The sequence below is a fragment of the Melospiza georgiana genome, chromosome 6 (assembly GCF_028018845.1).
Source record: "Melospiza georgiana isolate bMelGeo1 chromosome 6, bMelGeo1.pri, whole genome shotgun sequence".
Taxonomy (NCBI): domain Eukaryota; kingdom Metazoa; phylum Chordata; class Aves; order Passeriformes; family Passerellidae; genus Melospiza; species Melospiza georgiana.
The window spans coordinates 37,103,338-37,122,687 of record NC_080435.1 but is presented as its reverse complement, the minus strand read 5'-3'; the positions used below and the strand labels follow the sequence as shown (position 1 = coordinate 37,122,687).

Here is a 19,350-nt window from a genome sequence, read left to right as displayed (position 1 = left end):
CAAGTAGGATTTTTGCCAATTATTATGGATGAAAAACAGGACTTCTTAGTAACTCCTTCTGACAACTTCTTGGCTTTCTCCTGTTTCTATACTACATTTTCATCCAGGTACTGTTAAGTTTAGTTTGTTGATAAACTGCATGCAGAACTACAGTTTATCTGTGGGCTTACATGCAAAAACCTCTGAATTCTGCTGATTCTGTAGAGCAGAAAAAAATACTTCTTGAGTACTAGACAAATTATCTGGGGAATTTACTAGAACTCACATAGCATAACTACCTCTAATATTAAAAAGTATTTAATATACATGTGGTGGTTACACACACACACAAAATAAATCTATTTGATATTACAAACTTTTATATAATTATATAAAATAATCCTGCAGCTTGGCTTTTAAAAAGAAAATAATTTAGATCTAATTTCCCACTAAATCTCTGTAAAATGCTTTTATATGCTCCACTGGGAATTTCAACTGCTGGAGTCTGCCAGCATTCATGATTTTGCAGCTTCATACCTAAAGGTGGTATAGTGACTCAGGGGTAAAGAGAGCTGGGAATGGACAGATATTGACAGACTAAAACTGAGAGGTATTTGAGAAACTTTTACCTGGGATAAAGAGTTTAACTTTCTCTGCTTATTAGAGGGAATTACAGATTAATGACAAAACTAAAAATCAGAGTTAATAAACATATTACAAACATTTACTCCTGAATGTTTTACTGCTGTGTTTTTTCACTGTGGGCTTGTGTAAGTAGACACACAGAGAGTGGTAAAGCAATAGAAATGTGATAACCTAGGGATTTTCCATTGTTGCTGTTTAAATACACTGTTCCTGCTGAAATCAGTGCTGAGGGTTCAGGGAAAAGAAAGCGCAGTCGATTTTATTTTCTTTAACATATAGCAAGTCTGCCAAGAAAAACAAGTGTATAGCACTTTCCTTACATACAACTGAATTTGTGACTTCCCTAAGCAATTCCAGAAGAAAATAAATACTTCTCAATGTATAAACTTAGTTTTCAATATTTCAAATAAAATGGAAAAAGATCCATGGAAATGTCTTTGACTTGCAGTCTGTATTTTTTTTCTGCAGAATCTAACAGGACCAATTTGGATTTGAATTTTTCTTTGTAATGCATGAAAGGTATATCCTAAGTCTGAAAGGTAGCATATCTGCTGTAAGGGACAGTATTAACCAAAATACAGTTTCATTAATATATATCATAAATAAGATCTATCTACTCAAGTCAATACAAATGTACACACTGTATTGACAGAGACTTAACCACTTTGTAAATGTTCACTTTTCAAATATTTTCCCCACTCAATAATCAAATAATTTTCCAGAAGATCCTTAGAAGAATCTCCATAACTCTACAGTAAATCATGGTAAATTTCACAGATATGAATTAAAAGTTGTGTATACTTTTGTTTGTTAATGAAGATTCAATGTTTTAATCAACCTCTATTTAAAGCAACTATGTTTTAGTTTTACGAACACAATATTCCTTTATTAAAATAGGACCTTAAAAGACATGGCCTAAAAGTGTGCTTTTAACAATAAATATTATTATTTAAAATACTCACAAGTAACTGATTACTTTTAAGGTCATCAAGGAATGTTTCTGAATATGTTTTTCAAGAAAAGGTGCAGCTATAGTTAAACAATCTAGAAAAATTTAAAAAGTTACAAGATAGTAACTTAGATCTTATGGCCCATAAAATCTGTTCTAGCTGTTCTTGCTTCTGAAAAACTTGAAAAGTGTGGGTGGCACGGGCTTATTTGTCCTTGCCAGAGAGACAAAAGAAACAGCAGAGACAAGCAACACACAAAGTGATTTACAGACAACCCCACAGAGTTTTGCACAGGATATCATTCTAAATAGGATGAAGATTTCAACTGACAATAATATATACTGAATGTTTGTGGTACAACTTGTATGCACATTCCATATATTTCCTTTATTGTTGCTGTTAATATCTAGAAAATAAATTATTTACATTCATTGTATATAATTACTTCTCAATAATTTGCTCTAATTTTGCATTACACCTTTTATCGGTATGTACATTTCATACACGGATTACTGTGGTTAATACGATTTCTTCAATTATAAAGGAGACTTTTTTCTGTGTTGTAAAAAAATAAAATCTTGAACTTTTTTCCTTTCCCTTTGTGTTTTGCCTGCAGTGTAATACTTTTCTATTCTGGGAAATAGAAAATGATCCCACACATCAGAAGATGAACAGAAGCCACAATGGTGTATTTCCACACATTGACCTTTTCCAGATACAATTTCACTTCTGTTGATAGTACAGCAAGTCTAAACACATTCCACAATGACTCTCTGGCTTGCTTCCTTGAGCTGAAACTTACTCCAAACTCGCTGTCAGTTTTCCTGCAGGTTAGGAGAATCAGCCTTTAGGGATTGCCTGGTCTCCTATGACTGGAAAAGTGGGACTCCCTGTTTTGTGCCATGAGTATCAGTCTCTGCCATGGCAGTGGAGCAGGAAGCTGCTGACTGACAGATTGGCCTAAATGCTGATTTTTTAAATGAGAAGATCTAAATTATCAAAGTGCTGGTAGCTGTTTTCTACTAAGTAAATGTGAAAAAATCAAGTCAGAAAAGAAACCTCATATGACTTGTAAACTTTTCTCAATCAACTCCTAAACTTGTAGCCTAAAGAAGCTAGTGTTTATTTAAAAAAAAAAATTGGTTTAATTTTTCACCTTCTTGTAAGTTCTCTATAGTTTTAATTTCAGCTTTCTATGGTAAGTGTTCTGGGTGACCTCTGCTGGTTGACTAAATGAAGTTGGCCCTGTACATCCTTTCCAAGTCCTTCAAACAGGAACAACAATCCAGTAACTCTGGAAACAGTGTCAGCTCCTTTCTTTGTTAAGAGAAAGCAAATTATCTTAGATTAGCTAAGAATCACAACATATATCATCTATGAAGTACAGTTTAAGAAAAGAAAGGATTACTTGCACGTTGATAATTTTCATATTTTACCATTATTTTTCTCTCTGTACATACGATTAATACATGCAGGTGAAAGTGGACTAAGAAGAATGTTTTGAATCTACTAACCAGGCCTACTTTTAGTTGTAAGTTCTAGCAAATGCCTTGACTGCGTAGCTAACACACAAGCAATTAAAAGATTTTTAACAATTAAATTTAAAATATCTGAGTAAATTTTCACAGAAACAAGGCAAGAAGAGGAATTTTCTGACAAAAATGACCTCTGCTTGTAAGAAGAATGACTGAATCAGTAGTAAAATATTTTCCTCTACATAGCAAAGTTTAAAGATGTGGGAGATGTAATTTTTCCTAATACAACTCTCTCTAAATATTTCACTTCTGAAATTGTGCTCTTTTAACAAACAAACACTTTGATGCAAAGAAAATTTTAGTCTACGCTTAATGTAGAAATTTAGGAGCAACAGAAGCTTAGTACAACACAAGTGTAATAGAAGCTCAGAATAGGAAAAATCTAAAAAATATTAGTTCCAATAAGACACGGTAAATTGCCATTGTTTAGACTACTAAAATGAAAGAGGTCTTACTAAATAGTTATGAAAATGGTGCTATTCTTGAAATACAGCATGATTAGATTTTTCTACCATGAAAAAAATTAGCCTTAGCATATGACATATCACAGCCTCAAGATTTCATTTGCTCCACCTCTCTCTGTAAGAAGGCAATTGTACTCACAGGGTTTGACTTCATCTCCATAAGGTTGTCCAAAATACGTGTGACTGGCAGATTCTGTAAAACATAATGTGAAACTGATGGAATGTTGAAAAGCTTACTAAGAACTACTCCCAGGCACATCATTACTTATGGAAGAGTTTACAGAGCATCTGAAATACTATTTTAAACAGTTTCCTCTTATGCTTTGTTAAGGTTAAGCTTATTTATTATCACCTAAATTACTTTTCTGTAAAAACATGCAAACATCTGAGGAGCATATGGCTGGGGGATAAAGATAAGACATAAAGTGCAAAAAAGGTGTGAAGATAGGAACACAGCTGTATTTAGGTATTACCAACACATGCAGATGTGATCAAATATGAATTCTTATTAAAAAAAACGTTGCAGTTAAGGAAAGAATTTTAAAGCTGATGCTGATAATTGTGTGATTCTAAAAAAGAACTAATGTTGTCAAAGAAATGGGTAAAAAAAGCAACCCTGGCAACAAATTTTTGGATGACCTGCAAAGGAATAAACTGAGGTGAAATTCAAGATTACTGTTCCTTGTTTAACACAGGAAATGTCAGCTGGAAAAAAGATCAGAATATTAAAGAGTTAAACTACTTCAGTTATAATAAACTGAGGGTGAGTTTACATAGCAACAAGATTGGAAATGAGTCTTGTTGACAGAATGTATCAAAAGAGGACATTCCAAAGGATGAGCTACATATTACACTGGAAAATTGATGTGAATCCCTGAATTACTGAAGGAAAAATAAAAAGTTAACTTTAACAGAAATACCACAAACCTACATTAGCCTTACAAATATGAGGAAGAAAGGCTTCTCATCTTGCTAGCCTAAAATACCTGGAGAAGAAATTAAAAGCCAGAAAGGCACATCCTGAAAACAAAGCAAATTGGCTTTTTGCTCCCTCAGAAGGCAAAACAAGGCAAGCCATTTTGTACAGAATAATATTAACTCTTTAAAGCCACACATTTAAAGAAATTACAAAATGTTTACTGCAAGGAGAGGAGGAAGTCTCCTGGAGACTATACTTGTTTTCTATTATTATAAGTAACGGTTTATCTGAAGAATTCTCTATAAAATATAACACACAGGCAAGCTGCATATTTAAATTTTCCTCAATAATATATCATGATATACCACTCAGTTGTAACTCTGCAATGCAGCTTATCATTCTAGTCATAGTGAAATTCCTGCAGAATTAGCTTCATTAACTGCCCTACAAACCTGAGACCCCAATTTTAAACTTTTCTGTGATAGCTGATACCTTTCATGTATAAATTATGTGTATAACAGGCTGAATAAACAAACAATGACAATGATATGATTAAGTAGGTCAAAAGGATAAACCTTTAGTTAAGATTTCATTTTATTTAGTTCTAATACGTTGTATTTCTAATTTGAATTCTGACTGTTCAACTGAATTATAATATGATGAATGATCTTTTTTTTCAGAAATCTTGATGTGAAAATACTACAGAATTAAGATTTTAAACCGTAAACAAATATTTATTTATTGCCATCTGATGAAATTACATATTGGGAAAATAATGTATCCTCTGTAGAGAAGGAGGTTTCTGGGAACCACAATTCAACATTCCAGCTACAAGTTATACAACCAGTTTATTTTTTTTGTGCTGTTGTTGTTGTTTGTTTTCTTCGGGAGGATGTATATTTCATGCAAGTTATGCTCAGAAATATTTTACAAAGTTAAGTGAATATTTGAAGGTGGTCACGTCATTATAAACATATTTGTATTTTCATGCACATTACAAGATTATAGTTGCTGTACATGACACTCACATGGGAAAAAAGAAATGCTTTGAATTGTAAGTAAACAGAGAACTAACACTTTCAGCCTTTTAATCACTCTGAAATAGATTAACTTAATGCATGTAATTCTAGGTAAAGATACAGATAATTATATTTTTTTATTTATGAAGGGCTAGTCTACTTTGAGTATTCCACAGCTGTTTTTTTTATAATGCTGAAATCAGTCTTAATTGCTACAAAGAGGTCTTCAAAGAAAATTCCTTACTTATTTGAAATCTGGAAGTTACAAAGTTACAAAGGAAGTTACAAGATCTATCCATAAGCAGAGATTTATGTTTACTTTTTTCACTGCACAATGAATTTTTATTAATATGACAAAGGTACTGAAATTTGTTTTTGCAAATGTTCACAGTACTCATGATAGACTTTCTAATTATTTTTTAAACTTACTTGTTGCTTCAGTACCAAGTTCTTCACTCCTTCCATTACAAACTGTGATCCTGTATTCATAACACGTGAAAACAGACTGAAAAAACAAAATGAAGATGATGTATGAGTTCTTTTTAATTTGTATGCTTAAGCTTTATACTGACATCCAATTCCCAATGAAATCAATAGGACCTAATTACCAAGTAATTCAGTTTGTCATAAAATATATTCTTCAAATCACATGGCAATCACATGTATGGGAATACACTTGTAATCTACCAGACAGATCCTCACCTATCAATGGGAGCTTTGGATTTAATCCACTGAACAGTTTATTCTACACCCAATGACCAGGCTTAACAGAGAGGCTGAGCATGTTCAACAACCCAAAGAGCATTTTCCCAAGAGAAACAGCACCAGAATCCTCTCTAACCATACTATGCCAAGATTCCTTACAACACTGACAGGCCATTCCTGAAAGTAAAGCTGGAAATGAGGACTGAAATCCTCTGAAGAATGGGAAGATCCTACTCCTATATCCTTACTGCATATATGTAACTTCAGCACAGTAATTTTTTTCCTTGTGTCTTGAAATAAATAACTACACCTTTCAACAAGTCAGATACCCAGTCCAGGACATTCCAAAGTGTCCTTGCACCCCTGACAGTCTCCAAACCCAAGAGAGAAATGATTTTGAATATACAGGGCTGTTTTTATCTTCTGCCACTGACTACTTAGGGCTCAAAGTGATAGCTGTCACAGATCCAGTTCCTGCTGCTGAATTCCTCTCCTGTGAGAGTTCATTTAATGTGCAGGTGCAGAGAGCACTGTATTAAGACAGTTTGTGAATTTAGTCCCAGATCCTTTTATTTTCCTCTCTTCGTGTACTATGCTGTTAAGGGTAGATGAGTGCTTGTAATTGTCTGTAACTTAAAAATTTTACAAATAGGGAGATGTTTTGTTCTGGGCCTTGTAGAATGCTAACCACACTTTCAACACTACTAAAATAGGATAAAAGAACCCAAAGGCTTACAAAAAATTAATCAAAAGCATACCCCAAAGGTTTAGGTGTAGCGTTTCCATAGCTGGTTGGAGCTGAAGCCATCTTAGTGAAAGCTCTGTGAAAGCAGGGATAGAAATCAAATATTTATCTAAGGCACATACTTCTGTAGAATGTTCCACTCTAGTCATCTGAAAGTGAAAAAACTTCTGCATTTTGAACTCTTTCAGGAAGTAACTATTTATTATATGCATCCCTCTTGCCTACAAATACAATAGGAATTAGATTCTATAGTTAAAGACAAGTATTTCATTTAAATACCATGTAAAACTACAATAACTGATATCCAACATGACTCCCTGGTACGAACTAAAAAAACCTTTGAGGTCTGAACTAGCACAACTTTTCAATTAATTCAGGAAGTTGTTTCTATCCTGGATCATTAAGGGCATGTCATGTTCTATAGTGTTCTGCCACTACTGGAGCTTAGTTTTAAATTAAGATTTGCATGTATTACCAGAATAGTAACAGTAAAAACTTACACCAAATGAACATTTAAGGATAATTTACAATTTAAGAGAAATAACACATAATTCCTGAATACAATGCTAGGTTCTATATTAACCAGTTAGCCTCATACAGAAGAAAAAAGAATTTACTTACTTCCATTGTTTTATGTAGCTCAAAGGAGCGAGATTACAACCTGCATCCATCAATGCTTTTTTATACTGCTCCAAGTCAATCTGAAATCATAAAGTGGAGAATTACAAAAGGTTGAAGCTACTCTTAACTCCACGTACAAAGACAAGATATCCTTATCTAAATATTAAGTAAGTAGTGCAAAGTTATAGCATTGGCCCAACTTAAAAAGTTATTATTAATCTTAACCCCATTTCCTACCAAGTACGGAAATGCAACTTGAAATTAAATTTGCCATGAGCAGATCCCATTAAAATGAACAGTATTTGTGGAATTAAATCCTGTGCACTTTCAGATATGGAACAATATTTGTACTAGCACCAACAGAATGCTGGTTTCTATACAATGTCAAAACAGTAAAAAATAAACAAAGAGGAGCTAATATACATTAATACAAATATACATTAATACTTTTTATTTGCCTAACCAAAACATTTTTTGCATCAGATAATGTTTCTATAGTATAAGAATTTTCCTTGAAATCAATCATCCTAAGTTCAAAAGAAATATTAAGAAATTGTTTCCTGAATTACTCAGATATTGGCAGATGCATTTCTCCTTCATTCTCCTGCTAGTCAACTGACTCAATCATTCTTGAATGTATGAAGTGAAATGAGTCATATTTTTGTTTTGCTTTACCTACTTCTTTGAGTAGTGAAGCAGAGTAATAGAAAGCATGCTAAGTTGTGTCTTGCAGTAACTCTGATCTAAATATATCACAATGTAATATTCCTTCTTACCAGTCATTCATATTCTTTGTAATGGTGGCTAAAGCTTTGTGAGCAGATTTCCTGGCAATAAGACAAAATTTATTTTGTCTTATAATTTTTGTCTTAATAAAGTTTTAGAATTTCCTGAGCATTTCATACTTCCCTTTGCAAAGACACAGAAATATCTGCTTAGTGCTGAAATGAAAATCCTTTGTGGTAGAATCTGGTGTTGGAAGCTGTAAAGAACATAGGTACCTCTGAAGGTGCCTGAGCTGAGCTTATGTAATAGATGAGAAATAATCGCATTTTGTCTTCAGGAGTTCCTGCTGCAGAAAGAAAGAAAAAAAAAGAATTATAAACTACAATTGTAACTATGCTACTACATTAACTGCTCTTCAGCAGCCATACATATGTATATGACAATAAATGTTATTGATAAGCATGTGTATAATGGCAGACAATTTTATTAAGAGTTGGGTTAGATGTGCTTATTCTTTCTGCAAGTTTTACACTTCCCCCTTTTGTCTGTAGTAAATATTATTCTTCAAATAACATACTAAATAAATTGTGTAGAGAAATTATGACTTATTTTATGTGGAGATTGCAAATGTTATCTGGAAGTAGGTCCATGAAAAAGCAGACTAAAGAAAAATCATAGAAGTAAAAGCCACAGCATATTATGTTTTAGCTTTACCACTTGCTTACACAGCTCTATGGTTCACTGTACTGAAATACGTATTCTGAGGACTGCAAAAGCACTTTTATGAACCTCTGGTCAGGAAAAAAACCCTGAACTTCCAACTTGCCTTCAGAAAGGATTTGACCTCCTAAATCCTCTTTTGTTGGAGAAAAACACTTCCCATTCTTGGGAAGCATTATTCATATAAAATCAAAATTAATCTCTAGAGATCAAAAGGTTGATGTAGCCATTACTAAGACCATAAATTGTTACATCAGATTTTGAAGACTATATTTTTTATTTTTCTAGATGAGAATCACTGTGAGTGAAAACAATAGTTTCAAATGAAGTTTTCAGAAGAACAACTTCTCAAAACAAACATTTCAAATTAAAATTCATTATAAAAGCCTGATACTTTCAGTACAGTATTTTAGAAGACTGCACTTTCTTGTACTTGTGGGTAAGAAAATGACTTTTTTTCCTGTTTTTCTTTTTCTGTATTGTTTGTTTTGGGCTGTTTTCCCCTACTATGGAATGTGGATTATGTCAGCAGGAGACCATCTGACCTAATCTGCAACTTTTATTTATAAGTGAGCATATATTTAGTCTGGCAGAAGTTAAGAGTAAGCACTGTCATAATGAGCATTTATGACTTGGTACAATCTTCTCAAAGTAGGTTTTACTAACCTTTACCAAATACCATAAGTTAGAAGACCAAGAACTGAAGAAACTTTGTATTATCAATACCAGAAGCCAGCTTTCAAGGTACAGATCCACCTGGAATTCACTTGGGCAAAAAAAGCTGCGATAAACAGCTGTAAGACTCAGGTCAATTGCCTGTCAAATATTCACTACTTTTTTCTAGACTACGATCTGTGACAACACAGAGAGGCAAACTGCTCAACATTCTGAAGAAAACCTAACTTGGCACAACTAGAATGGACCACTTTTATACTCAGTTGAAAAATCAGCAGGCAGCCCCTAGCTTCCATTTTATCCCTACTCCAGGGTATGGTAACACCCACTAAAGTGGGAGGCAGCTGGTAAGAGCCAACAGAGTGGTAGATGAACACAACACAGTAACAAATGGAGGCTGAAGCCTGCAGCTGTTAAGTGCTCACATCTAAGTGCTTTCATCAAGAGCTCTGCAGATCCCATTGTCCACAAGACAAATATCCCCACACATTATGCCAATAAAAAATCCACCAGAAGCACAGAAAGACTTGATGTATTATTCCTTAAAAATGTTTTTCGATGGTATTTCTCAGTCAATCACACAATATGAGGCTGGACAGTTTAACAAGACTGCATGCCTGGAAATAATCACCATGGTTTAACTCAAATCTTTTTCTTACATAAACTTAAACCTAGACAATGAATATAAAATGCCAACATAATACTGTGAAAACCTAGTTTATGAATACTTAGCCTATGAATAAAAACTCTAGCTTATGAATCTAATCTTTCTCTTGTATAAAACCCAGGAACCTTGCCAGTAGGAATGTTGGTAAGAAACATCAGGCTTGGAAAACAATTTGATCTACACTGAACTTTAAAAAGGCATAAAAATGTGGATTCAAGTAAGAAGTAATTGTATTGATGCTTAATAAAAGTACAGATTATACATATTCTTATTAGCTTCAAATAAAAAATGAATGTATGTACTGAATTACAGACTGATGTCTGACATTAGATTTTCTGAAAGCTTATTAGTTTCTAGACTTGACCTATTATGAGATCTTTAAAATTTTAGCTCAGATTTCTACCAACTGTGCACTATTTCTCCTACTGCCCTTTGACTATACAGCATGGACACTATTAAAAGATTTTTGCAGATTGTCAGCAGGATGTATATATACTCTTTCTACAAATATGAATCATTATACAAACTCCAAGCAGGCATTAAGCTCAGTATGTAGCTGTAAGACTACACACATAATCATGCAGTAACAAAACGTTTTCTTGAAAAGCACACTGGAAAAAAAGCAGGAACCCTGGGTCTCTAAATGCTTGAGGTTTGCCAACATAATTGCCAGTTTGCAGACAAGTCAGAGATCCTAATTTAAGTTTTGCTCTGCACGTTATTTTCTTCCAGCCAGCTGGTATCAGATCATACTGAAATCTGTCAGAGTGTTTTGACACACATCAGGCTGTGACAGATTGGAAGAAGAATTGATGCTGAAATAGTACAAAAAGCTGAGAAGTCATTTGGGTCAGCCTTTCAGAGGAAGACCCCCAGTGACTCCTGCTAACAGAGAACCCGAGCACCCCTGGGGTGCAATGCTCTGATATGTCTGATCCCTCTCTGACACAGAAGCTGGGATGCATTGCTCGTGCTCTTACATGGTCAAAACAGACATGGCACAGCTGAATCAACACATGCAAAGCTTCAGGTGAGTCCAGTGAACTGGCCAATTTACACCTTGTGTCTCCTCTCTCCACCTGTCCCATTCATCTCTTTCCTCACACAAGCAGGAGCTACCTACATTACAGTCCCTTGATCTGGTCAAATTCTATGATGTTTTCATTGTGCTCGTGAGGTATGTATATGTTATAAAACATGCAGGAGGATTTCAAAGAATTACTGTTGTTCACAGAATGCCATGCTGGACTACTAAATACTGCAAAAGCACAAAAAATAAAATATATTGACCTTCAAAAATAAGTGGTTAGGATAGGATTTTAGTAGAGCTGCAGAAGTAGCTAATATTTTGGATATTACTCAACTGAAGCATTAAACTCTCTAGACTGCTACTGAAAATCAATCAAAAGCTGCTTTCGTTACAAATCTTGCACAGGTTGCTCTTTACCAACCCTGAAATCCAAGCAGGTATAGATTTATTGGATAGCTTGACAAATTTTATACCAAGTTCAGATTTAAAGTACTCACCATCTGGGTCAGAAATCATGTCCAGAAGAGATTTATCCAGAGTGGATTTGCTCATTATTTTTTCCTCATACTCAAAATACACATCCAGCTTTCGACTCTGTTTAAGAGTAAGTGTTAGGGTTAACATCTTAAAATTGTGAAAGAATATTTATTGTCTCTTTTAAGAAGGATGCAGTTTAAGTTAAAAATACAGTTTTGAAAATTTTATTTTTAAATACATTATCAGTAAAAGTAACTAATGCTTGTATTATAATATGTTTTTATTAACTCTCAGAAAGTTGATGTGTATTTAATTATCATATTAAAAAGTGAAAAAGCAAGTTAAGCAAGGGGTGTCTGCTGTGAATATTGAACTGGAAGAGAAGCTTTGTTTTCAACTATGGCTTTGCCACAGCTGAAAACTACATGCCATCATACACATTGCTATGTTGTAAAAGGAAAAAATAATGATCAAGTGAATATTATGTCCAGTTTATTCTGAACCTCCAGGCTCCCAGGCCACAAGACAATTATTCAATGCAGATAAATATGGGAAATTCCTTTATACATTAAGGCATCATCCTGAAGAAACGTTGGCAGCTGCCACCTTGGGCTGGTACAGAAATTCTACCTCAGATCAAAGGCTTGCCATAATTCACTCACACCAAAGATGGAGAAGTTTATAATTAGATTATCTTGTTGACACTGGAAAAGAAGTCTCTCATTATACAATGACACATCTAGACGTTGTGAAAATCCTTTTTGGGGAGGATGGCACAGGGACTACACAAAATTATTGAGGCAAAAGCTTTATGGAAGACATCACATGGCCATGCAAGTAATGACTGCATTGCAGCAAATCTGCACAAACAGACAAGCTTTGCACTTATTGATCACGATCTTACAAGCTAAAAATAGAAAAATGCACTCCAGAACTTATTTTAAAACATTCCTTCACAATGCAGATCATTATGTGTGTTTGAACATTAAAATGTAGCATCACAACCAATGTTAGAGCTACTCAGCTTACAAAACCTTAGTATCTGGTAACTAACTAAAACCTGATGTTTGAACACATTCAGCCATGTATTGGCTCCAACAGGAGATTGGCAGAGTGGATCTCCCTCTTGCTGCTTTGGAAGTGTATCAGGTCCACACCATTGCTGCTGTGAGACTGAAATGATATTGCCAGAGAGAGCAAGAGTCACCTTGCTTTTCTTGGATTAAATGATTTGAGAAATTTTGCCTGATAATGCCAAAGCATTTAAAATTGCTATGGCATATTTTATTCAGTGCAGTAGTAGTTCTAATGACAGGACATAAAAACTTTAGAAGTCTGGTTTTCACATATTTCTGAATTCTACTAAAATTATTCCTGAGATCACAAATAAGAATTTAATTTCAAAAAAGTTATTTTACCACCTCTCTAAAAAAAAAAAGTATTTCTCTAGTGTAAGGCTATCAGGATATTTCACCTTCTGAGTACTGTAAGTTCCTCAAAAAAAGAGCTAGAGAAGAGAAAGCAAAGTAAAAAAGATATGAATTACAAGAATATTTTTATATTGAAAGCATATGGTGATTAGCTTATGATGCAGGTAGCTATACAAAGCTTCAATTTCTCAGTTGCCACTTACTGAACTCCTTGAGAAGAGCATTTACTTGCAAAGCAACAACTTAATTTAAAGTTTTTGTGGATGCTTGCAATTATAGCTTATAAAGTAAATTACCATGAAGAGCACTCAGAGATGACCCCTGCTACTTTTAGGGGCAGAAGAATGTCTTCTATGACTATGACAACATAGAAGATGCATGAAATGAGGGGAAAAAAAAGAACTAGAGCTTCTTTCAAGCTATATTTCCCTTGAGTTTATGTTAAAAGAGCAGTAGGAAGTCTGACTAGAACCCAGCTACCAGCCTTTTTCCAAGACCTTACATCACATGCAATTTGTATCTGGTAAACCATGTGAGACCTCAACTCTAGAGCACCCTGGAGATTTTCTGCGTTACAGTTTCCTTAAACCTCTCTATAGGCATAAAGCAATTGCAAAGAAACTTATACAAATTTTTAAGTATTTCCATTACATTCACTTGCTCTTTGTATTTCATCTACATTAGTATCTTGTTATGTGAGGCTAAATTCAATGTTTTTAAGTTTAAAATATTTTTCCCTGACAAAAGGCATCCAATAAAAAAGGGATTGTCTTGAAATGTGGAAACTTGATCTTATAAAGTTAAATATATTACTGTTGAATTTGGCAAAGCCCATATTATCTTAGCTGGTGATCTGTTTACGAGAAATTTATTCAGATGGCATGTAAAAATGTACAACATAAAAAGATTCTCTGTATTTGTTTACAGATCAACTTCTAAATAAAATTTCGTAATTCAAACATCAATTTCAATTTTAAGAACAGATTGACAATTGTTAACTTACTTGGAGCACAGGATAGGTAAAATTCTTCTCAGCCACGTGCAACTTTATGGCTGTTTGACTATGGCTGCTGAACAAAACAGATTAGCAGCAGCAAAGAAAATTCACTGCTTGCATATAAGGGCTATACTTTGAGCCTAAACTGAAACATTAATGATACATGTGCCCTCTCTCTCTTCAAAAATTTTGCAGAATTACTTCTGAAGTGTGAACTCAGCACTCTTTGGGGGAAAATCCCCCAACTGAAAATCCCAAAACTTCAGGTCCACGTTTTTTTTCCTATCCACTATTTTTTTCTATCCACAATAGGGACATCAGAGATAAGCAGCAACGTAAAACTTTTGAGACTCTATCTGATGTGATAAACTAAAGGGATGGATCAATGTGGTAAGCCTATTCAGCTGCTTCTTCATTAGATAACTAATGAAAGTTACTATCAAAGATCTAATTAGGGCAATATTTTTCTTATACTGGTTTGCTAGGAATTGGATGGACACCTAATCAAATTTCATATGGTTACTGAATAGCCTTAAACACTACTAGTTACCTTTTGATAGATATCCCAGATATGCCACATCAATGAGACAGTTCTCGAAGAGCCAACTTGTCTAAGAGGTGCTGATAAGAAGCAGATGTCCCATTTAATTTAAAAAAGTGCAATTTTGCTCACTCAATGGCAAACTCACAGGCATGCCAAGAGGAAAAGCTGGGGAATAGGAGCTAAACAATCCTGTAGATTCAATAAAAAACACAGCAAAGAATATGTTCTTATGGTGCCAAACTGGCAAGCAATGTGAAAAAAATCAATAATAATAGAAAATAATAAAATAAAGATGCATTTGCTTTTACAGTTATTCCTTTTCTGCCTCCTGCTCTTGACTTTCTGTTATGACATCTTGTTCCACACCAATCTCATTCAAGAGACCTTTCTGGCTGCCCTTTCAGAAACAGGATCCTACACTGCAGTTAAAGTGCCACACTTCAGCTTGCTTTTTAAAAAAAATATATTTGTGGAAGTTTTCAACTTATCGTCTTTAGAAATAGGCTGTTTGTAAGCCAAAACTTATTTTAGGGAAAATTACTGAAGTGCATGGGAAAGTCTACTTGAGCACTGTACTCCAAAATGAACACAATTCTTTTTAAAGCAAGTAAGTGGAGGCAGGACCCATTAAAATCTCTTAGAGGGTAATTTTTGTAGAGACTTGCTGGAAGCTCTTCTATCCTCTTTACACTACAAAAGTTCTTAATTTTAGAGAGAGAGAATATGCAGAAGAAGAAGACATTTTCTAAGAAACTATCTGAGGTCCTTTTTAAAGATGCTGACAGAGAAAGACCAGAAATAACTGCCTCCAGAATGAGGGAGGCTGGTCAGGTAATCACAGTGGGCTGCTATGGAGAGGAAGAGAAACTCTGCAAGAAGGCTGGGAGCGGCTGACACAGCCAATTCCTTTTCACTGAACTGCACAGAATGATCACTGTAACTGAGCTCAGAAAAAGCTGTTGTTACTAGAAGGTTAATGAATTATCAGTTCTGAACTACAGAAAACAGCCTGGTCCACTATGACGTACATATTTCACAAACACATACCATTTCATGGTATGTGTAAGACCAAAATGTAACCTTATTTAAAACAGAGTACTTCAAATAGTGGAATTCCTTTAAAAATATGAATTTGAAAAGTTGAAAGGCTACTGTCAATCCCAATTAAGGGGATCCCAATTAAGAGATCATTCAAAGTATCAAACCTTGAGATCAAGCAGAAATAGAGATACATAATAAAACCATGTAGGAATTTTAAAAATAACCTAAGCCAAATACAAGTAATTTAATAATACATATAAATTTATACATATAATTTAACAATACATATAAAAATCTGCCACTTAAATTCACATCTGTAGAATTCTAGCAAGAGATTATCTAATCTACCCCCCAACCATCATTTTACAAAAGTATATGTGTGCATCTTTTTATATTTATGATTTAACATACATCAGTAATTCTACTAATATTATAATGACATGCAAAGATATGCATTACTTGAAACTTTAAAGCAGCTACATAGGCAACTCTAGCTCTAAATCTGTTATCTGTTGGGTCCAGACCTTCAGTCACCAGCTTCAGCAGAGAAAAAAACCAATAAATGCGAAACAAGGATGCATTTGTTCTAAGCACTGACAATAAATACTTGATGGTTAGCTTCATGAAAAAGTGATGCATACTTTCCATTATTTCACTAAATCTTAAGCCAAAAAACTGCCAGGACCCGTAAGTATGTGATTAATTTCTGGTTTCCTCTTGCTGTGTCTTAGAAAATGATCCAAGAGAATGTGGAAAGCAGCTGTAAACTGAACATTAAAGTATAACCACAAGAAAAATTTTGTTCATTTAGTATATCCAAAGCAGGTCTTTTTGCATTCTTTGCATAGAACCTTATATATATAGGGAAGAAAAATGCTCAAATAACTAATATAGTAAAATCCCATAATGGATAATGCAAATAGTCTATTTTAAATTATGAATGCATTTCTTGATTATTTTAGAAGTGAAAATACAGTAACCTGAAGAAGAGCATGGCGCCCCACTAGCTCCTCATGACCTTAGCACTTACTTACTTGCAAAAAAGAATCAGCCTTATCCTAATCTGGTTTCATTATGTAACTGTGTATAAATCCTCTTATTCACAGAGTCAATGTCTCATCAGAATTTCTTTTAAAAGTACTGGATGAGACACTGTCCTTTTTGAGAGTATTTTTGAGGAATCCATTAGGTAGCATAATGTCCTGTCTAAAATTCCACAAGTCAAGATTGAAAGATACTTTTTATACCACTGGAGGGTGAAAAGAGAGGAGAAAATGGTCAGGAGAAAGCAGCTGGAATAAACTTTACGTTGATTCAGTTAAAAAGCTTTACTATAAGCAAATTCCAATAGAAAAAATGCGTCCATCTGCATTATTTTAAGACAGTTTCCTAAATATCTGGAGATGAACTGATGCTTTTTAAACCAAGAGAAAAGATGATGGAGATGTACATAGCAATATATTGAAGAAACTGCATGGCCATTTGTCTCACAATTTTCTTTGACATTTATACAACAGGAAGGTAAAGAGCCTGAGCACTTTGCAGTACCAGAATTAAGAATGGTGGAGGAATGGACCACCCCTCCTAGGGCGCTCCCTAATAGCATCTTCCCTATCAGAGCAGCAAGCCAAGGGCTGGTTGAATGCCCAGACAAGGCAGTTCCTTCCACCTCTAGGTAATCAAGTGTGTTGCTATCATTTAATGCATCTGACTCCAGCTCACTGCCAATAGGATACTGGAAAGCCAAACTGATGTTACTGCCATTCTACATCTTGCTCTGAAACTTGTTTTCCAACCAACAAATCATATATAGAATACTACTGCTCTAGGCCTGCCATTATCATGCCAGTATCTTTCCTGGAAAAGTGAATTTAGAGTCAAGGGATCAAAATATTAATATTGTTGACTTCAATTTTTTTCAGTGGTATTAAAGTACTGCTTTTAAATTGTCAGATATGAAAATTGACATATCTAATAGTGTAAAAGCCCATATAGTAGCCCCTACAGTAATGACCTAAGTGCAGGCACTTACCTCTTCTCCAACTTTATAAATTTGTAAATGAATTTATCAATTTAATTGCAGAATTAATCCTTTATTCATATGGAGTACTTAAAAAAACCAGTAGCAATAATAACTGAGGACAGATCTTACATTCTTTACAAATGTTATAGCTAGCTTCAAAACACATTGCCTTCCAAGAATTTTAAGTAGCTTGGGGTAAAACTATCTAACTACTGATTTTCAGTGAGACTTGGTGTTTGAAACACCTTCCAAAACTGAAAAGAATTTCAGTGTTTCTGAAAGCCTCATCTACAATTTCTGTTTTCTTGCTGTGAAAACAAATCCATTTTCCAAGTTATCCTGGCAGTAACCAGGGCCTTCACTTGACATGAATCCCTCTGCAAGGTCTCTGACAAAGGCAGCAGACTTAAAACAGGAAAGACAAACTCCCTTGTGAAGTTCTTAAATTATGCACAAGACATCTAACACAGACCCTGCTGGAAAGACCACTTCAGTAAGTTGCATCATTATTGCCACATCTCTGGGTATCAGTTTTGCTGGTGAGCAGTCAACAGTGCCCTTCTGACAAACACATACAGAACAGAAGATTGCTTAGACCGAAGTCATGAATTGCCATGATACATCTCTAAAATAAACAAAACGCTACCCTCATAAACTTATTTTTTTAAACACTTCAACCCAACACTTGTGGCCACCATTAAAAAAAAAAGACTATACTAGTAAATTCTGATAAGAAAATAAGTGGTGTTCTTTGCTTTCCATGCAGAGGCATTCAGAATTCATTCTCTCTCCCCCTTCAACACTAAGTAATGCTACACAGTGAATTCTGAAAGAGTAGTACCATTGAGAAGGCTCATTTTTTTATCTTCACTGCCTCAAATATATCCCTGAAGTTAAGGAGTACTACTGACAGAAAACTTAAGTTAGAGAGCAATTGTACCTTTATGTGCTCCAAAACGGCTGTTGCAACATTTGTATGAAGATCAATGAGCCTCTTCTTTTCCAGAAGTTCTGGAAGAGAGCTGAAGAGAATAAATACAAACTAACCTGCTGATTTGCACTGTTAATGGAATTGTGCACTATATACAGTAGGCACTAAAACATTTATGAAATAATAGAACAATCTGGGTTGGAAAGGACCTTTAAAAGCTATTAAAATCTAAAATTACAGAATAGGGTTAGAACTAAAAAATGACAACATATTGATGTAATGATCTCATAATGACACCTGAAGAAGGGGATTTCACTAATTTTTTTAAATGAAAGAATGCAGAGGTTGGGGATTTTGGTGAAAGAGTGCAAGCAAATCTATGATGCACTTAGATTACTTGTCTTTGCTGAGAAAAGACTCCAAAGTCAAACATATTGTGGAAGTTACGTACACAAGAACTGGTTTAGGACACTTGCATTTAACTTTATCAGAATTATAAAGCATTTT

At 34.4% G+C, this 19,350-nt stretch overlaps 1 protein-coding gene across 1 annotated transcript in view; it reads right to left on the bottom strand.

Annotated features, from left to right (window-relative positions):
• SCFD1 (sec1 family domain containing 1) overlaps nucleotides 1-19,350 on the bottom strand; it is a 50,892-nt gene that overhangs the window by 9,495 nt on the left and 22,047 nt on the right. The window contains exons 14-20 of the mRNA XM_058025875.1: nucleotides 18,853-18,934; nucleotides 11,898-11,994; nucleotides 8,584-8,654; nucleotides 7,583-7,662; nucleotides 6,975-7,037; nucleotides 5,941-6,016; nucleotides 3,713-3,766 (exon numbers count right to left, since the gene is read on the bottom strand). Of these exons, the coding sequence (XP_057881858.1) occupies nucleotides 3,713-3,766; nucleotides 5,941-6,016; nucleotides 6,975-7,037; nucleotides 7,583-7,662; nucleotides 8,584-8,654; nucleotides 11,898-11,994; nucleotides 18,853-18,934 (523 nt within the window). The remainder of the gene's footprint in view (nucleotides 1-3,712; nucleotides 3,767-5,940; nucleotides 6,017-6,974; nucleotides 7,038-7,582; nucleotides 7,663-8,583; nucleotides 8,655-11,897; nucleotides 11,995-18,852; nucleotides 18,935-19,350) is intronic.